The sequence below is a fragment of the Felis catus genome, chromosome D4 (genome assembly GCF_018350175.1).
Source record: "Felis catus isolate Fca126 chromosome D4, F.catus_Fca126_mat1.0, whole genome shotgun sequence".
Classification (NCBI taxonomy): domain Eukaryota; kingdom Metazoa; phylum Chordata; class Mammalia; order Carnivora; family Felidae; genus Felis; species Felis catus.
In genome coordinates this window covers 72,473,330-72,494,466 of record NC_058380.1, presented here as the reverse complement: position 1 = coordinate 72,494,466, position 21,137 = coordinate 72,473,330, and the positions used below count along the sequence as shown (strand labels likewise).

At 37.6% G+C, this 21,137-nt stretch overlaps 1 protein-coding gene across 8 annotated transcripts in view; it reads left to right on the top strand.

Annotated features, from left to right (window-relative positions):
* The first annotated feature begins 212 nt into the window (after positions 1-212).
* Positions 213-21,137, top strand: part of PTBP3 (polypyrimidine tract binding protein 3) — a 126,833-nt gene continuing 105,908 nt past the window's right edge. For 2 of the 8 annotated variants that reach the window (XM_045043719.1, XM_045043714.1), the window contains exons 1-2: positions 213-426; positions 3,274-3,307. In XM_045043719.1, coding sequence (XP_044899654.1) covers positions 419-426; positions 3,274-3,307 — 42 coding nt within the window. In that variant the 5' untranslated portion in view covers positions 213-418. Of the gene's footprint in view, positions 427-948; positions 1,157-3,273; positions 3,308-21,137 lie in introns of those variants that run through there. The other 6 variants (XM_045043713.1, XM_023242569.2, XM_045043717.1 and 3 more) reach the window with 3 other exon arrangements.

The window sequence follows — 21,137 nt, the reverse complement described above, 5'->3', positions numbered from 1 at the left end:
GCGAGAAGCACAAGGAGCGCGCTCCCGCGAACGCAGGAGGGAGGAAGGGGCGAGGCGCGCGCGTGCGCTGGGATGAGAGGCCGGGAGGCGGAGTCCTAGGGCAACGGCAGGAAGAGGGCGCCCTGGAGCCGAGCCGGAGGCCGGCTGGGGGCGGGGTGGAGGGAGGGCGTCGACGCTAAGGGGCGGGATGAGGCGAGGCGGGGACGCGCTTGCGGGGTGGGGAAGGTGGGGGCGCGGCGGTGGCGGGAGCGTCCCTGGTCTCCGCCCCTGTTTCCCACTCTCCTTCCACCTCCCACCCGGCGGGGCTCCGGAGAGGCGCCGCTTGCCAGTCCCCGGAGCCGCCCAGCTGCCGCCGCCTCCGCCCTCCGCTCGCTGTGAGCCCGTCAGTCCCCGCACCGTGCGCTCCTCAGTCTGGGCCATGGATGGGTAAGTACTCGGTGGCTCATCGGCTGCGCTTGCCCCGCTTCCTTTCGGCTCTCGGCCGGACGCGCCGCGGCCGGGGAGCCTGGCGCGGCGTTGGCGACCGGAGGAGCTGCCCCGGCCGAGCCCGACGGCGGGGCTTCCGCGCGGCCCGAAATCGTGGAGGGGCGGTCCGCCGCCGCCTCTCTTTCCCCCACGGGGCGCCCCCGTAATGTCCGCCCCTTCCCATCCTCACACCCGGAAGCGGAGGAAAGCCGGGTGCAGCCGCCGGGTGCCGGGGTCCGCCCTCCGCGCGCAGAGTCCGGGGAGCCCGGCCCGGCCTGCCGACACTTCCTCTCAGAAAATGGTGCGCGGCGCTGGGGGAGGCGGAGGCGGCGCTCGGGGCGGGCGTCCTCCCGCTTGGGGAGTTGCTGTTTACCGGTGAGGTGGGGCGAGCGCCGGAGCTTCCCCTGGCGGGGAGGCGAGCGGCCGCGGAGAGGCGGATGGCGAGTGCACGCGTCGGTGCACGTCTGGGCGGCGACCTGGTCCCGAGGCCAGTGCCCCCCGCGGATGTAGACGTGCGGGGAGGGGGGGGGGTACCGGAGGAGGTCTCCCGACTTGGGCTGTGAGCTGTGCCAACGATATCTGTATACCGGGCGTCTGGACTTGGTGACCGTGGACGCTCTCCCCCACAACCCCCCAAAAGAAGCCCCGTGAATTTCTTCAATTTTCGAGGAGCTCTTTAAAAGTTAATGAGGTCCGTGACCAAAATAAAAAGATTTGGAATCGCCGTTATAAATATTTGTCTGAGGACCCAGGGATTTGGCGTGGGACCTGACAGATAACTTAATGTTTAAGGAAACGACTGGATTAAGATCTTCATAGATTAATTATTGTTACATATGTACATCAAGATTTTTAAAATATCTCCAGCTCTATTAGAGCTTGCAAATCCTCTTACTTATTCCTATTATGTATTTGAGGTTTTGTTTGGCCTTTTACTTGCTTTTGAGGACAAGATATCTGCAAACCCCTTGGTTGTAGAATATATGAAACTTGCTTAAACAGTAAAAGCCCTGTGCATGTTACCATATAGTTGATGATTGTTGCCATGCTGTGTAAAGACAATGGAATCTTCCAACAATTTTTGTCTTCGTTAGACTTCATTTATGTATTTTCACAGTATGAAGTGTATGGAATATTTGGATTAACTCATTTGAATGCTAATTGCATACTGCTACTGACTTTAGACAAAGTGCGATTTTAGATTTCATTCATGGTTGTGATGTTCTTTATTTTGTTTTAATTTAATTGAAGCTATTGTTTAATTGAAACTTTTCTGAGAGCATTGTTGAAAACTCACTGCACATCACCTTATTCAGTTACACTTTATATGGGTGCATAATTTTGCTGTTTTAATTATTTGTGTAATTATGCCAGTATTTCAGTTTAGGGAGGTTGTGAAATTGGTGTCTCACAGTGTGTAGTGTGTTGTCCGTTAGATGATTTGACTTGAGCTGTGGACGCAGGCTAGCTTTTGGTATTGGAAAATTTATAGTGATTATAAAGAGGACTGGAGTTCTGCATTTTGTGCAGTACAGACTTACTCTTTTGGATAGTTTAATAACTCTCTCTTCACCCTTTATATGTTATTAAAGCTAAGAATGAGTTGTTTATTCGTTGAAATATGTGAGGCAGTAAGACAGATCCTGGAAGGTAAGTTCAGGACTGATACAATCTTAATTTTTATGCACAGTTATTTGACACATTTAAATTTCAGACAAATGAATTTCAAGTTTTCACCAAGTCTAAGGAAAAAATTTTAACCTATATGGTTGTTTAAAACAAGTAAATTTGCGTCATTGAGCAAGCCAGATTCATAAATTTGTTTACTTTTATTAAGTAATAGTGGTAAAGGTTCTTAATAATATGTTGAATTTAGTTAGAGCTTTAGGAGATATGGAGGTAAATTGTAATTGAAGATGGTTTCTTGGGGGTTAGAAGAGATGGATTTTTGCTTGGGAGAACTTTATAGGGTTTCTACACCTTGGGGTTAAGGGATGTGGTTTTGAACACAGTGAATTTTTGCTTCTAGAGGCTAATTAACTTTTTGCATTTTCCCACAGCCTGAAAAAGGTCCTTTTTCATTATTTCGGATAGTTAAAAAAGAAACAACAAACCACCAGTCATTGTATCTTTCTAGTTCTTCCTCAAATTCCAACTGTCTTTTGTGTGTGTGTATGTGTTCATTTCCTCCTGAGATAATTTATACTTAAACACAGTTTTGATGTGGTAGAGCTTTTTTTTTTTTTAAAGCAGATCTTTGAAATTTTTCATGTCTGAAATTTGATGTTTGCATTTATTTTAGTTCTGAGAGACTATCTTAGCTGTATTTTGGTGAGCTGTTTTGGGTGGTAGATGCAAATTTGCAAGATACCTTCTATTTCTGTAAAAGCCACTCAGTGGTTTTATTTCATTTAGAATTTTAAACATGATAATTCAGACCAGTGATTTAAAAGAATGAAATTTGGTGATTTTTAAGTTTTGATTTGGATTTGTTAAATAGAGGCAAATGGATAAACACATATTCATGTTATTGAAACACACCTATACTTTAACAAATACTAAAAGAATTTGATCTACTATTTGTTTCTTACGTTGCGGTTAAAGCTTTGCTTTTATACTCTGCTGTTGCTAGACTGACCCATCACTTTTCTTTGTATTAACATTTCATAACTCATCACATTCTTATTTTTATTAATTTTTATTATTATAGTGCTTTTCCTTTTTTTCTTTAATCTTATTATCTCTGTCTTTTAAAAACTTGTTCTCTAACTTTGTTTTCCATTTTCTCTTTTTACTTTTTCCATACAGTGTTGTTACAGATCTTATAGCAGTCGGTTTAAAGGTAGGACTCTTTTACTATCCTTTCATAAGCTTTTTTAAATCTTAGTTTCAGCATTTTTTTTTTCCCAATGGTGAAATCATCTCACCTGTTCATAAAATTATCTGTTTTACTGTGTGATAATAATCTTTCATTTTTATTTAGCTCCAAAATAAGTGGATTTGTAGCTGATTTTGGATTTTATATATTTATGAAGAGGTACTACAGTATTATCTTGTATATCTAAAATGTGAACAAAAAGTTTAGCCCATAGTTTTACTTGAACTATCAGAGTGAGTGTGTTTGATTTTCTTTTGTTTTGGCTCAGCAGTTAAATGTAACCTAGGCTGTGTTTCCCTGTCATGTTCTTTCTTATATCTTCTCTTGGATGTGCTTATGAGTAATACAGTAATAGTAGCAGCTAAGGTTTCTCTAATTCCTACTATGTGCCAGCTTGCTTTACACGTATTTCACTAATTAATAACAGTTCTTCAAGGTAGATATCAATAAATTCCCATTTTAGAGATGTAAAATAGGTTCAAGGTGTGGTGCACCAAAGTTCAAACCCATGTCTTCCTGGTTCTAAAGCTGGACGTTTACCCCACACCCCATTATAACTGGCTGCCAGTAATAAGGGTTCTGTCTAGAAGGTGAGCAGCAGGAGAGCTGGATAATTAGTATTTGACAGTAATAATTCTTCTAAGTAATGTCACATCAGTTTAATCAGTTTTGTCGTTTATTGAATTCTAAACTATAAATCAAGTAAACAATGTTCATCAGTATGAGGTTTTTAAATATAAATGGATGTTTTAAGGTTTCCTTTAGCAATTTGATATTTGATAAACCTGTTGAGAATCTAGTTCTAGAGGCCACTTAATAGTTTGGATTACTGTAGAAAACACAAATAAATATTGATGTTTATATGTATTTTATGTAAAGTTGTTTAATCACTTTCTTCTCTTCATCATCTCTTCTTGCTAGCAATTTCAGCACTTCCACATTTGCAGTTATTCTATGTGGTGCTGCTCATATTCTTGAAACATCTTAAAAAATAAGCATAGGGGCACCTAGGTGGGTCAGTCTTGTAAGCATCTGACTCGATTTCAACTCAGGTCATGCGTGATCTCCTGGTTCGTGAGATCAAGCCTCATGTCGGGCTCAGTGCTGACAGCATGGAGACTGCTTGGGACTGTGTCTCCCTCTCTCTCTCTGCTCCTTTCCTGCATGCTCACTCTCTCCAAATAAATGAATAAACTTAAAAAAAAAACCCCACAAATACAGCAAATAGCATATGAAACTAACAGTAGGACTCTGAGACTAACATAATTGGGAACTACTGCTTACACTGTCTTTTGAAGTTGGGTTGAATTAGCTTGCTTTGGCAAACTTTAAACATATTTTATGAATTGAAAATAAATGGAGGAAACTCTTAGGTATGCTTCTCATCGTCGTCGTCTTTTTTTTTTTTTTCTCACCACAGATACTCAAGTCATTTTCTCTTTTGAGAATGACGCTAAAGAGAATGACATGGAGATTAGAAATTGCAGGCTCATGTCTAGAATCACTTTTGGTGTCTCTGTATGTCCCTGTGAGGGAAAGGATATTTAAAGTGAATATTGTTTTGGTCTTATCCAAAATGTAATTCGTGATACTAGTTTATCTGGCAAAAATGAGTAAGTGAGAAATTTAAAAAACTTACCATTTTGAAATTGAGAAATTATCCTTGAGGGACTGTTATGCCTGTTTTATTGTGGGGAAAAAATATATCTTGATGATAAAAGAAAAAGACTAGGCATAGCCACTGGATTTGAATACATGATTTGGATTTCTGACTACCTGTTTAGTAGCAAGCACTTTGGAAACAAAGGTCAAATCCTACTCTGAAGAAACAATATGCTGATTTAGTTGTTTCACTGGTCAATCTATATTTTTATAGACTTACATACTGGAAATGTCTGTAAAATTACTCATTATATGGAGAATTTCTCCTAAGATTGTTCTGCTTCTTTCTTGGATCCCATCCAAGGAATTTAGTTACCAGGTAATAGGCTAATAAGGCTCATAATTTGTCTAGATTGTATAAACCAAAATTAGCAAATTTAAATAAGTCTTTTGAGAATATCAGTTTCTTACCTTTATTTGCTATCTGAATATGATGATACAACAAATAGTTTCAGCCACTGGCAAGAGTGGCTTTCAGGTTATGCTCCACAAGTTGCTTTCCCAGACTCAGACAAATAATATGAATTTCATTTTTAAAGAATTAAAAATACTCAATATAAAATCTTTTATTTTAGAGAAAATGGAATTGTTTTTAGAGATGAAGTTATTGACTGTGATATGTCATGAAGGCAGGAAATTTTGATATTTTCTTCACTACTGTGTTTCCAATGTCCGGCACATAATCTCTCAAAAAATACCTGATAAGTGAATGATAGCAAAATGGGCAGCTAGTTTGGTGACAAACGAAAAATGGAACCCAAGCCTTCTGATTTTGCTGGTGTTTCCTCAATTAGGTGTTACTGTAGTGAGAAAGAATTAGATCCATTTTTTAGATTGGAATTTTCTTGAATACAGATAAACATTTTCAAGCAGTTTAGGGACATACCGTGTTTGAGATTTACTTACGTAGTTGTATACCCTGGATACAGCGTATCAATTTTTGAGCCTTGCCTAAGTTATGCAGGAAAATTATTTTGGGTACTTCTCACAAAGTATTTGTTTTATTGTCTCATGTTATTTCACATTTTAATATGCTTTTAAAAACAAGCGGGGGCACCTGAATGGCTCAGTCAGTTAAGTGCCTGACTCTGGATTTCAGCTCAGGTCATGATTTCAGGGTCGTGAGATCAAGCCCCCAGTTGGGCTCTGTGCTGATACTGCAGAGCCTGTCTTGAGATTCTCTCTTTCTGCCTCACCCCTGCTTGCTGGTGTGCTCTCTCTCTCAAAATAAACATTAAAAAAAAAAAAAAAAAGAAACAGTGTTATCCTTTATTTTAAATTCTTTTGAATGAAGAACCAACTAGGTGACTATGAGTGATAATGGACAAGTTTCAAGAGCTTTATTATACTGGGTGCCTGGTTGGCCCAGTTGGAAGAGCATGTGACTCTTGATCTTGGGGTAATGAGTTTGAGCCCCACATTGGGTGCATACATTACTTACATAAATAAAACTTAAGAAAAAAAAAAGAACTTCATTATACCAGATAAACCAAACTGTCCCACATTGTAGTAACATAGCTTTTTGTGTGTGTACCTAAGGGTATTTAAAATTTCCAGCTTATAGGTCATCACCTCATGATGCATGAGTTTGAGCCCAATGTCGGGTTCCTTGCTGACCATGCAGAGCCTGCTTGGAATTCTCTCAACCTCTCTCTCTGCTCCTCCTCCTTTTCTGTTTCTCTCTCAAAATAAACAAATAAACTTAAAAAAAAATTTCCAGCTTACACTTTATTTACTAGTTGGTTTATCTGAAACTCAAATATTTCCCGTACTTGTAGTTATGTTTTCAAAATGCTGTAGTAGCTATTAAAACAAATGATTGATTAAAAAAAATTTTTTTTAAATAAAAAAAAAATTTTTTTTTAAATATTTCTGAGAGAGAGTCCGCGTGCATGTGTGGAGGAAGGGCAGAGAGAGAGGGAGACACACAGTCCGAAGCAGGCTCCAGGCTCTGAACTGTCAGTACAGAGCCCTGTGTAGGGCTTGAACTCACAAACTGCGAGATCATGACCTGAGCCTAAGTCGGGCGCATAACCAACTGAGCCACCCAGGCGCCCCACAAATGATTTTTTTTAATGATGATTTTTTAATATGTTTTCTGGGTTGTCTTCCTATTTTATTTTATTAAAGTTTATTTATTTATTTTTGAGGGAGAAGGAGAGAGAATCCCAAGCAGATGCCACACTGCCAGTGTAGAGCCTGTCGTGGGGCTCAAAATCGCGAACCCTAAGCCAAAATCAAGAGTCAAATGCTTAAGAGACTGAGCCACCCAGACCCCCGTTGTCTTCCTGTTTTAATTCATTAGATGCATATAGAAAAACTCATGTTTAGGAAAGACTATTAATTGGTTTCTGATAATTATCATGCCTGTTAGTATAAAGGGAAGAACAATATAACATTTAAATTGATTTTGAAGATTGGGTTTTTTTTTTTTTTTTTTTTTTTTGCTTGACCAGAGCTTAGCAAAGTACAGACTGTGGACCATATCCAGCTTGCCACCTGTTTGGTAAATAGTTTTGTTGGAACACAGCCATGCAATTCCATATTGTCTGGTGATTTTCATGATAGATGGATAGAGTTGAATAGTGGTAGCAGAGATCATATGACCACAAAGCTTAGAATATTTACTTTCTGGCCCTTTTCAGAAAAAGCTTGCCTGCTGCAGTGCTTGAGCTATACAAAATAAAGAAGGCCTTTACTGGATTTTTTTTTTTTAATTAAATTGGGCTGTAATTTGCATAGAGTGAAATGCACAGTTTTCAAGGGTACAGTGCAATAAATTCTGAGAAATGTATCCACCTATGTTTCCTACTCCCCAGTCAAGGCCATAGAACATCATTCCAAATTGTTTTGTTGCCTTTTTTCAGAGTCAGTTTAGGCAACTGTTCTGATGTCTATTAATTTTTCTGTTTATGAACTTTGTATAAATGGAATAAAATATTTATATGTCATATATACAGTAAAAGCTCTTTGATGTCTGGCTTCTTTTACTCAGTAAAATGAGTTTTAGATTCAACCATGTTGCATGTATCAGTAGTTCATTATTTTTTATTTCTGAGAGTATTCCTTTGTGAATGTATTACAATATTTAAAAATCTGTTCTCATGTTGATAGACATTTGGGTTCTTTCCAGATTTGGACTGTTGTGAATAAAGCTGCTTTAAGCATTTGTGTATGTCTTTGGATAGATGTATGCTTCATTCTACACCATATGTAGGAATAGAATTAGATATACATATATTTAAATTTGTAAGAAACTGTCAAACTGTTTTGTTAAATGTTGTACCATTTTATACTCGGACTAGCTTTGTATTATGGAGTTTAGGTTGCCTGCATCCTTGTCTACAGTTGGTATTGCCAGTCTTCACTTACCCATTCTAGTGGGTATAACCAGAAAGGCTGACAGTATCTCATTATAGTTTTAATTTGCTTTGGCCTCATGACTGATGGTGGTGCTTACCTTTTCATGCTTTTCTACTCTTTCATGTATTTATTAGTCATTCACTTATCTTTTGTGAATGTTCATTAAGTCTTACATATTTCTTAATTTATTTTTATTTTTTTAAAGTTTATTTATTTATTTTGAGAGAGAGAAAGAGAGAGCATGCAGGAGGATCAGAGAGAATCCCAAGCAGGTTTCACACTGTCAGCTAGAACTGTGAGAGCATGACCTGAGCCAAAACCAAGAGTCTGATGCTTAACCGAATAAGCCACCTAGATGCCCGTCCTATCTATCTATCTATCTATCTATCTATCTATCTATCTATCTATCTATCTATTTATGTTTACTTATTTATTTTGAGAGAGAAAGAGAGCATGGGCAGCAGTTTATTTATTTTGAAAGAGAGAGGGAGAGAAAGAATCCCAAGCAGGCTCCACACTGTCAGTGCAAGGCTCTGTGCAGGGCTTGAACTCCCAAACCGTGAGATCATGACCTGAGCAGAAGTCAGACGCTTAACTGACTGAGCCACCCAGGCGCCCCTGTAAGGTCTTTTTTTCAAATCCACTCTGACAGTCTTTTAATCGGTATATATAGACTCTGCACACTTTAAGGGATGATTTAGTTGGATTAACATCTATCTTGTTCATAATTGTTTTCTGTTGTTAAAATCAACCAAGTAAATTTGAAGATCTAATTGGATTTACTAAGGGGTTTATGAATCAGCATTCCAGCTAAGTAGAGAGGAGCTTCAAGGTGTTGTACAACATAGGTTTTTATAGGAAGGAAGGTGGGGCAAGCTATTAGCAAAAGAAAAGAAAGGATTGTTCAGGCAAGGTCACCTTCTTTTACAGGGGTCTTACTATGTAGATTACTCCATCTTCCTTTGAGGGATTGAGAGGGCCCTGTGACAGATGGCCTTATTGATGCTCATCAGAAAGTTCCTGACTGACCAATTAAGACTCCAATTCTGAGGGAGGTTGAAACTGCTAGTAGGTTAGGTATTAAGTCCAGACTTGGTGATTTGTCTTAAGTGGTGCCATTTGGGGCCTGCAGTTTCGTTCGTTCGTTCTTTCTTTCTTTCTTTCTTTCTTTCTTTCTTTCTTTCTCTCTTTCTCTCTTTCTCTCTTTCTCTCTTTCTCTCTTTCCTTCTTCCTTCCTCCCTCCCTCCCTCCCTTCCTTCCTTCCTTTCTTCCTTCCTTCCTTCCTTCCTTCCTTCCTTCCTTCCTTCCTTCCTTTATATGCAGTTTATTTATTTTGAGAGAGAGTATGTGTGTGTGTGTAAGTGGGGAAGGGGCAGAAAGAGAGGGAGAGACAATCCCAAGCAGGCTCTACACTGCCAGCGCAGAGCCCAATGCAGGACTCAAACCCATGAAATAGTGAGATCATAACCTGAGCCAAAACCAAGAGTCGGATGCTTAACTGACTGAGCCACCCAGGTTCCTCCTCATTCTACTTTCTTTTTATTTATTTATTTTTATTTATTTATTTTTTCAACGTTTATTTATTTTTGGGACAGAGAGAGACAGAGCATGAACGGGGGAGGGGCAGAGAGAGAGGGAGACACAGAATCGGAAACAGGCTCCAGGCTCTGAGCCATCAGCCCAGAGCCTGACGCGGGGCTCGAACTCACAGACCGTGAGATTGTGACCTGGCTGAAGTCGACACTTAACCAACTGCGCCACCCAGGCGCCCCTCATTCTACTTTCTTAATGGGTGCAGGGTTTCTGATGAGAAAGAAACCTTGTAATTCTTATCTGTATTTCTCTATATGGAAGGTATTTTTCCCCCTATGTTTTTTTCCCCCAAGATCGTCAATATTTTTTTTTTCTTTATTTGAACTCTATTTGAAATAGGGTTATAAGGGTTTTCTGTATATTCTAGGTGTAAGTCCATTTTCAGATATATGTACTGTGAATATTTTCTCCTAGCCTTGTGTCTTGCCTATTCATCTTTTAATGGTATCTTGATAAATAGAATTTAATTTTGATAAATTTCTTTTGCATTTTTTGGTTATGGCTTTCTATGTCTTGTCTAAGAAATCTGCTTATCCCAAGGATATAAAAATATTCTATTTATTTGCTTTAAGCCTGTACTTTGAACTTTTAAGAAAGGTTAGGTTTGAGATGAATCTCAGACTTGTTTTTGTGTGTGGTGTGTGGTAGAGATGGAGATTCACTTGTTTCCATATGGTTATATAATGAGTTTGACACATTTGATGAAAAGATTTTCCTTTCCATGATGAATTGTATTGGTACCATTATTTGAAAATTAGTTCACCATTTGTGAGTGTGTCTATTTCTACACACTGAATTCTTAACCATTATCTATTACTGTGTTAATGTCACACTGTCTTGATAACAGTAGATTTATAGTGTCTTATTTTTTTTTTTTTCCAAAAAATTTTTTTTTTCAACGTTTATTTATTTTTGGGACAGAGAGAGACAGAGCATGAACGGGGGAGGGGCAGAGAGAGAGGGAGACACAGAATCTGAAGCAGGCTCCAGGCTCTGAGCTGTCAGCACAGAGCCCGATGTGGGGCTCGAACTCACGGACCGCGAGATCGTGACCTGGCTGAAGTCGGACGCTTAACCGACTGCGCCACCCAGGCGCCCCGATTTATAGTGTCTTAAATTCAAGTAGTGTTAGGTCCTCCCAACATTGTTCTTCTTTATCAGTATTGTTTTAGCTATACAAAATCATTTGCACTTTTCTTAAAAATTTTACAATCTGCTTGTCAGTTTCTATTTAGAAACTGGGATTACTGGGATTGCACAGACTATCTAGATCAATTAGGGAGACATTGATGTTTCAACCATACTGAGTCTTGTTACCTGTGGAATAGAGTATCTCAATTTTTTTTGGTCTTCTCTAATTTCTTTTAGTGCTGTTTTGTAGTTTTCAGTGTACAAGTTTATATGTATGTTTTAAATGTATCCCATTTTTTTTTTTGGTATGGTAAATTGTATTTTCTCTTCAATATATAGAAATCCTTCTTTGCACATTTACTTTGTAACTTATGGCATTGCTATTACTGTATTTTTTTAACTGCTTAGGATCTTTTTTTTTTTTTTTTTTTTGTACATGACCATGTCATCTGTGAGTAGAGTTTTATTTTTTAAATTCGAATCTGGATGATTTTTTTTCTTGCCTTAATCCAAAATTAAAACCTCCAATATAATGCTAAGTAGAGGTGACAACATCCTGCTCATAAAGGTAAGTAGTCTGTCTTTGTTACCTGTAGGTTTTTCTTAGATGTCTTTCTCATGTTGAACAAATTTTTCTATTCATTGTTTTCTGTTAAAATGAATGGGTGTTGGATTTAGACCTTTCAAGGAATTTGTCACGTTGGAGCTCCTTATCTTGTTAATCCCTAGGATCTGTAATGATTTCCATCTTTTCAGTTCTGATCTTGATAATTCATGGTGGTTTTTTTTTTGTTTTGTTTTTTGTTTTTTTTCTGATTGGTATAGCTAGAGGTTTTCAATATTAATGATCCTTTTTAAAAGGCAATTTTTGGTTTCATTTATTTTCTCTTGGTTGACTTTTCTGTTTCATCACTTTTACTCTTTATTATTAAGATTTATTTTCTTACATTTTTTGTGGGTCAGGAATCTAGGTATGGCTTAGCTGGGTCCTCTGACCTTGGGGCTCTTATGCTAGACTGCTATCAAGGTGTTGGTAGATGCCGCTGTCATCTTCTGGGGAAGAATCTGCTTGCAAGCTCACTCACGTGATTGGCAGGAGTCAGTTCCTCCTGGGCTGTTGACCTGAGGGCCTCACTTCCTTATTTGTTGGCTGAAGGCTGCCCTCAATTCCTTGCCATGTGAGTCTCTCCATAGTGCAGCTTGCCTCAGCAACTTGCTTCTCCCAAGTAACCAAGAGACAGAGTAAGAGTTAAGCAGAAGTCAGTCTTTTGAAACCTAATCTGGAAGGGAACAATCTGTCACTTCCGCTAAAGTATTCTGTTCATAGAAGTAGGTCACTAGGTGTAGCCTACATCTAAGGGGAGGGAGTTAGGCCTGGGTGTGAATGCTAAGCAGTATGGACCATCTTAGAAATGTGCTTGCTACTCCAGAAGAGAAATTGTAGGCTGGTGTAGGGACAATACACATGTTCAGCTTTACTAGATAGTTCCAAATTATTAATGGCAGTGTTTGAAAGTTACTGTTATTACAAATTCTCACCAACACTTGGTATTTTCACTTAAGATACTTCCAATGTAATAATTTTAATGCTATAAATCTTCCTCTTAGCATAGCTTTAGCCACATCCCAAAAGTTTGATTTGTTCTGTTTTCATTTTTATTGAGAGTAAATAAAACCACAAGAGAGTAGAAGGAGATAATAAGTAACAACTGAAATGTACAGATTCCTCGAAAGACAGAAAATAGCAGATGACCAAAACTGACATGAGTTGGAAAGTATTCCCTTTTTTTTAAAAAGAGTTTGTATGGGGCACCTGGGTAGCTCAGTCAGTTGAGCGTCCAACTTCAGCTCAGGTCATGATCTCATAGTTCGTGAGTTCAAGCCCTGTGTCAGGCTTTGTGCTGACAGCTCAGAGCCGGAGCCTGCTTTGGATACTGTGTCTGTCTGTCTGTCTCTCTCTCTCTCTCTCTCTCTCTCTCTCTGCCCTTCCCCCTGCTCACACTCAGTGTCTCTATCAAAAATAAATAAACATTAAAAAAATTTTTTTAAAGAGTTTGTATAAGATTAATATTTCTTCCTTAAATGTTTGATGAAATTCAGTGTAACTCTTTGTGGGTACATATTTTTGTGTGGGAAGGTTTTTAATTATGAATTCGGTTTTTAAAAATAGATCCTGTGTTAATTCAGATTTTAAATTTCTTTAGCTGTATCCCACAGATTTTGATATACTGGGAATTTCTAAATATTTTGGGTTTTTCCAGATATCTTCATGTTACTGTTTTTTTTTTTATATAGTACTTTGAATCATTTCAGTCTTTTTACATTTCCCGAAAATTTTTTTAATTTTTCATTTTTAGAGAGACATAGAGAGCTTGAGCAGGGGAGAGGGACAGAGAGAGAGAGAGAGAGAGAGAGAATGAGAATTTTAAACAGGCTTCATGCTCATTGTGGAGCCCAATGTGGGCTTCATCCCATGACCTTGGGATCATGATCTGAGGCAAAATCAAGAGTCAGTCACTCAACTGACTGAGTCACCCAGGTGTCCCTCCTGAAATTTGTTTTAAAGTCAAGTATATGGTGTGTATGAATGGTCTAGATACACTTTAAAAGAATATATAGTTTACTTTTGTTGAGCGTATTGCCTTTTAAATGTCAATAAGATAGGCTGGTTGATAATTCAAGTCTTCTGGGGTGCCTGGTTGGCTCCACTGGTAGAGCATCTGAGTCTTGATCTTGTTGTGAGTTTGAGCCCCATGGTGGGTGTTGAGATCAGACTTCTTAAAAAAAAAAAAAAAAAAAAGATGGCACCTGAAAGGTTCAGTTGGTTAAGCGTCTGGCTCTTGGTTTTGCCTCAGGTCATGATCTCACATTTCATGGGATCAAGCCCCGGGTTGGGCTCCACACTGTCAGCCTGGAGCTTGCTTGGGATTCTTTCTCTCTCTTTTCCCCTCCCTCTCCTGCTTGTGTATATTCTCTCCCTCTCTCAAAATAAACAAACTTGGAAGGAAGGAAGGATGAAAATTCAAGTCTTCTGGTATCCTTTCTGATTTTCTTTCTTTTTGTTCTGTAAATTACTGAAAGAGGAGAGGGTATTGGAATTTCTATGTATACTTACAGATTAAAAAAAAAATTCTTTGTAGTTGTGTCAGTTTTTGATTTGTATTTTTTTCTTTCTTTTTTTTCTTTTTTTTTTTTCTTTTTTTTTAAACGTTTATTTATTTTTGGGACAGAGAGAGACAGAGCATGAACGGGGGAGGGGCAGAGAGAGAGGGAGACACAGAATCGGAAACAGGCTCCAGGCTCTGAGCCATCAGCCCAGAGCCCGACGCGGGGCTCGAACTCACGGACCGCGAGATCGTGACCTGGCTGAAGTTGGACGCTTAACCGACTGCGCCACCCAGGCGCCCCTTTGATTTGTATTTTTGAGTCTCAGTTATTAGATGCAGTCATATTTAGGAATGTTCTATTTTTTGATGAATTGACTCTTTTATTATTTGAAATATACATCTTTATTTTCAGTAATAATTCTGCCCTAAAATCTACTTTGTCTGATAGTAATGTAGTTATTCCATTGTTCTTGTGATTGGTATTTGGTATTTGGTATATCTTTTTCTTGTTCCTTTTCCTGTTCTTTTAATCTGCTTTTCGTCTTTAAGGTAGGTTAAGGAATAGATAAGCCAGACAGACAACAAGGTAAAGTAGCAAGATGGTGGTATTAACATCTTAACAACTTGAGAGGTTGACTTCCAAAAGACTGGCTTCTCTTGCTGTCTATTCACTCTGATGAAAGTGAGGTGACATGTTAGCTGCCTGGTGGTCCACATACAAACTGAATACTGCCAGCAGCAACTTGACTAAACTTGGAAGTGGATCCTCTATTTCCTCTACTGAACTTTGAAATTATTACAGCTTGTGAGAGACACTGAGTCAGAGGATCTAGCAAAGTCATGCCCAGATTTCTGACTTATGGAAATTGAGTTAAAAAATACTTGTTTTTTATCAGCTGCTGAATTTGGGGGTAATTAGTTTGCATCTGTATGTAACTAATACAACTACTTAACTCAAAGTGGTAAATAAATACTGAAAAAAATGAATAATAAAATAGCTTATTAATATCCAAATAAGATTGCTTATGTAAGTGCAGATACTTTTTGGTTGTCAGTCATTATGCATATGACTTTTTTATATGACCACATTATCTCTTTCTAATAGCTTACCATGGTTTGTATATACTTTGATTTTCCTTTTTAAGGGTTTTCTTTTTTCTTAGTGTACTAATGTGTATTTCATTGATAACCGTATTTTTTTTTTACTTTACACTAAATTTTTTTAAACCTTTTTATTTTAATGCAAACATAGGTTGCAGAATAGTACAAAAAACCTATGTAACCATTACCCAGTTAGCTCACATTTGCTCCATTTGTTTCATCACTCATATTCATTTGTTAATATTCTCTACACACACACACACACACACACCTTTCTCTAGGTATACATACATCTCTACATATATCCTTTTTTTTCCTTCTGATTGTAAATTGGCTAATGTGATTGTCATCTAGGTTTCTCTACTATTAAGTTACTAATTTTCCCTCATAATCAATAATTTGTCAGTAGAGTCTTTGAAACTTCATTGATATATTATCTTAATTTATTTAAAGTTTATTTTTTTTAGTAATCTCTATATCCAACATGGGGCTCAAACTCATGACCCCCAAAATCAAGAGTCACATGCTCTTCCAACGGAGCCAGCCAGGCATCCCTTATTTTACTTTATTTATTCTCTAACTCCTAAATACTTCAGAGTATATTACCTAAAAACAAAACTTTTCTTTACATTACTATAGTATAATTATGAAAGTCAGAAAATGTCAAAAGGTTCCTCAGTCCTTTTTTTTTTTTTCTTTTTCTTAAGTTTATTTATTTTGAGAGAGAGCACGCATGAGCAGGGGAGGAACAGAGAGAAAGAATCCCACTGTTGGCGTGGACCCCGATGTGGGCCTTGAACTCACAAACCATGATGAGATCATGACCTGAGCTGAATCAGATGCTTAACCGACTGAGCTACCCAGGCACCTTGGTTCCTCAGCCTTTTTGATTCATGACATTGACATTTTAAAAGAATACAGGCATTTTATTGTGTAGGGTGTCCGTCACTTTGAGTTTATCTGTTTCTTCATAGTTAGATTTAGGTTGTATATTTTTGGTAGGAATACCATAGAAGTGATGTTATGTTCTTCTCAGTGTATTATATTAGAAGGCAAAAGATGTTGATTTGTCCTATTATTTGTAATGTTAATTTTAATCACTTGGTTAAGGTATTTGCCAGGTTTTTCACCGTAAGTTTATTAAAAGTTTTTCTCTCAGAAGTTTGAAAGTTTGGTTGATCTCACCTGTAAAGCCATCTGGGCCTAGGTTGGGAGTAGATGGTGAGAGGTCTTTATTTACTAATTCACTATCTTTAATTCTTATGGTTTAATTGAAGTTCTGTGTTTCCTCTCATAGTAGTTTTGGAATTTTATATTTTGTAGGAATATATTCATTTGATTATTGATTTCTTAAGCTTTTATTCTGCAGTTCATAATACTCATGTTAATTTTAATCTCTTTAGTCTTTTGTTATTCTTTTTTTATTCGGAATTGTTTTTTCTCTCCTTGATCAGTTATGCTAGAGGCCCAGGTTGGTGTTTTAAAAGAACCAGCTTTTAGTTTTTAGTAATCTTTAAGTGATTTTTCAGTTCTTGATTTCATTTGTTTTCTGTTATTTAAAAATTTTTCTTTTTTCATGTTTGGGTTTGTTCTTTTGCTCTTTTTCTAAGTTTTTTTTTTTATTTTTTTTTTAACGTTTATTTATTTTTGAGACAGGGAGAGACAGAGCATGAACAGGGGAGGGTCAGAGAGAGGGGGGGACACAGAATCTGAAGCAGGCTCCAGGCTCTGAGCTGTCAGCACAGAGCCCCATGTGGGTCTTGAACTCATGGACTGCGAGATCATGACCTGAGCCGAAGTCGGCTGCTTAACCGACTGAGCCACCCAGGCGCCCCTTTCTAAGTTTTTTTAATTGGATAGTTAATCCACTTATTTTTAAATTTCTTGTTTCAGCTGTAAATTTATCTTAAAGTACTAAAGCTCGATACCACAAGTTTAGTATCTGTGTTTTCATTTCATTATATCTTAAATATTTTTATACTTAAGACTTTAAAATTTTCTTTAATTATTTTATTTATTTTAAACGTTTATTTATTTTTTGAGAAAGAGAGAGAAACAGAGCATGAGTGGGGGAGGGGCAGAGAGAGAGTGAGACACAGAATCTGAAGCAGGCTCCAGGTCTAAGCTGTCAGCACAGAGCCCGACACGGGGTTCAAACTCATGAGCTACGAGATCATGACCTGAGTCAAAGTCGGACGCTTAACCAGCTGAGCCACCCAGGTGCCCTGAAAAAAATTTCCTTTTAAACCCAAGATTATTTACTGGTGTTAAAATTTTAGTTTCCAAACATTAGCTACTCTTTTATTGTCTGTAGTTTTATGTATTAAAAAAAAATTTTTTTTTAATGTTTATTTTTGAGAGAGAGAGAGTGTGTATGCACAAGCAGGAGAGGGGCAGAGAGGGAGACACAGAAACTGAAGCAGGCTCTAGGCTCTGAGCTGTCAGCACAGAGCCTGACGGGGGGCTTGAACTCACGAACTGTGACATGACCTGAGCTGAAGTTGGACACTTAACTGACTGAGCAACCCAGGCACCCTGTAGTTTTATTTTAGAGCCTCTGTTCCCTATATTCTTTTGGATAAAATTGGTATTTCTTTTACAAACTAATGCAGGAGTTGGCAAACTGTGACTCAAGGGCTAAATAAGAGTTCATTGCCATCTGTTTTTATAATACATCCTGCAAGCTAAAATGGTTTTTACACTTCCAAATAGTATTTAAAAAAATCGAAAGATTACTATCTTTCATCCCAATGTTTATAGCAGCACTATCAACAATAGCCAAAGTATGGAAAGAGCCCAAATGTCCATCGATGGATGAATGGATAAAGAAGATGTGGTATATATATACAATGGAGTATTACTCAGCAATAAAAAAGAATGAAATCTTGCCATTTGCAACTACATGGATGGAACTAGAGGGTATTATGCTAAGTGAAATTAGTCAAAGAAAGATAAAAATCATATGATTTCACTCCTATGAGTACTTTAAGAGACAAAACAGATGAACATAAGGGAAGGGAAACAAAAATAATATAAAAACAGGGAGGGGGACAGAATAGAGGAGACTCATAAATATGGAGAACAAACAGGGTTACTGGAGGGGTTGTGGGAGGGGAATGGCCTAAATGGATAAGGGGCACTAAGGAATCTACTCCTGAAATCATTGTTTCACTATATGCTAACTAATTTGGATGTAAATTTGAAATAAATAAAAAAGAACAAAGATTACTACCTTGTGACAGGTGAAAAATTGGTAAGATTTGAGTCTCAGTATCTGTAAATAACTTTTCATTGAAACACAGCCATGTTGTGTTTTGTCTATGGTTGCTTTTGTGTAGTTGTGGCAGAGACTCTATGGCCTGTAAAGCCTAAAATGCTTAATATTTGGCTCTTTATAAATAGTTTGCCAAGCTGATACAGTATCCTTTTTGTAAGTGTATATTCTTAGGTGGATGTCTGGTTTTGCAGTAAGTGTATCTGTTAGTTCAAGGTATTAATTGTATTATTTGTTTTTTTCTGGTCATATGTTGTATGTTTTGTTGGTTTCTTTTTAAGTTTATTTATTTATTTATTTATTTATTTATTTATTTATTTATTTATTTATTTATTTAGAGAGAGAGAGAGAGAGAGAGAGTAAGAGCGAGCAGAGGAGGGGCAGAGAGAGAATCCCAAGTAGGCTCCACACTGTCAGCACAGATCCTGATGTGGTGCTCAAACTCACAAACTGTGAGATCGTGACCTGAGCTGAAATCAAGAGTTGGATGCTTAACTGAGCCACCCAGGCACCCCTGTTCTATTGATTTCTAATAGGAATGTGACATTTCAACTCAACTGTTGATTTATCCTTTTTTCCTTATTATATTTCATCAGAATAATTATGATCCAGAACTTTAGTCTTGGGTTATACATACTTTCTCATTTTCTCTAGAACTCAACTTTTTTTTTTTTTTCCATAACAGTTTAAACTTCAAGGTATCTGATGACTTTTGTTTTTTAGGTCTCTTGTATCATCTCTTAGATTTGTTTTTCAATTGGTTGAGTACTTTTTTCCAATAAGTTTATAACATGTATCTTTGTGTGGCAAATTTAGCAAGGCTTTGTATCTCTGAGAATATTTTTAGAAAAGAACAATTTAAAAAGCTTTCTTCTAACTTGTCCTGTCACTGACACCTTTGGGTTCTCAACTGCAGTCTGTAGCTTGCTCATCTCCACATTATGTACTAAATGAAAATGGGACAGTGTTTATAATATTTTGGACAAATACTTTTTTTAATGTTTGTTTATTTTTGAGAGACAGAGACAGAGCGTGAGCAGGGGAGGGGCAGAGAGAGAGGGAGACAGAGAACCTGAAGCAGGCTCCAGGCACTGCGCTGTGAACACAGAGCCTGTTTCAGGGCTCAAATGCACAATGCATGAGATCATGACTTGAGCCAAAGTCGGATGCGCAACCAACTGAGCCACCCATCGCTCCTGGACAAGTAATTTTTAACCCAGAATTCTTTTACTAAGTCAATGATTAGTTATGAGGCTACAATTATGAGGATAGAATTTTCAGACATGCATGGACCCAGAAAGTTTGCCTTCTGTGTACCATCATTTAGGTGGTTACTTAAGGATATACTGTGGCAAAATGGTAAAGTAAACTAAAGACAATGAAGACAGAAGTTGAAGAAAAAGTTGAGCCAACCCAGAAGTGTAAAAAGAAGGCTCGGGTTAACAGTTGTTCAGAAGGCCTAGAAAGCACTCTAGATTGAAGCAGGGGGAAGTAGGATTTAAGGAAGGAGATTTTGGGAAGAAAAATGGGGACTGGATTGAATGATTGGTATCTTCACAATCCTGTGAGGAAAATAAAGGCATTTAAAAATAATCATGGAGAGCAAAACAGGAAAGAAAATCATGATCTGACTATAAGCCAAATTAGAATGCGGCATGGTGTTAAGGTATTGAATGTAACAAAGAATCCATTTGATCTTGATTTTAGGAATAGTTTTTTTCAAGTGGTCCTTAGGTTGTAACATTAGACTATAAAGTAGAAAGTGAAGTGTGGTAAGCATTATGTTTCCTTGAACAGTATTTACATAGTCATGAAAATGTAAATGCTGTTAATTGGTTTTTCAGCTTTGAGTCAAACTTTGGGCAGGACATGATTGGTGGAAGCCTAGAATGCTGTTGTTGCAGGGCTGAATGTAACAACTATAACAAGATGGAAGTGAAGCTGGCAGAGGGAGGGAAGGAGAGAACAGATTACTTGTGCTAACAGCTTTATCTTTCAAAGTAGAGAATCAAGAGGTTGTCAAATTGGCAAAATAAGGACTAAAACTATAAGGTTACTATTTAAGATTTAAAGGTAACTTCTATAAGAATTAAAATTAATAGTATATATTTCACACATTAAGAAGGCAAGGAAAGTGGGAAGTTTAAGAGATGAATTTTTAAGTTTTCATATTAGAGGTCAGTTGGTTTATTTTTAAAGTTGGTAACTCAGAAGTAGTGGTATAACTGTATTATCTAGGGTTATGAGGATGCCCATTAGAATAACTGAGAGCTGTTTAAAGATTAGGGTTAGGTTGGAGAGATTTGCTTTATCATATAAACTTGTTTGTAATACTTGTTATAGAACATGAATTTGATGAAAATAAAAGTTCATAAATAAAAGTTAAAAGAACAGAAGTAATTCAACAAAAATAAATTTAATTATGTTTACACAGAACTTTCATTTGCAGTGTTGTTTTAGTCTTCCCCCAAAGGTAACAGTTTTATTAGTTTTATAATTTACACTTACAGTATCTTCTATGCATATAAAGGCAGATATACATATTTTTCTTCCTCCTCCGATA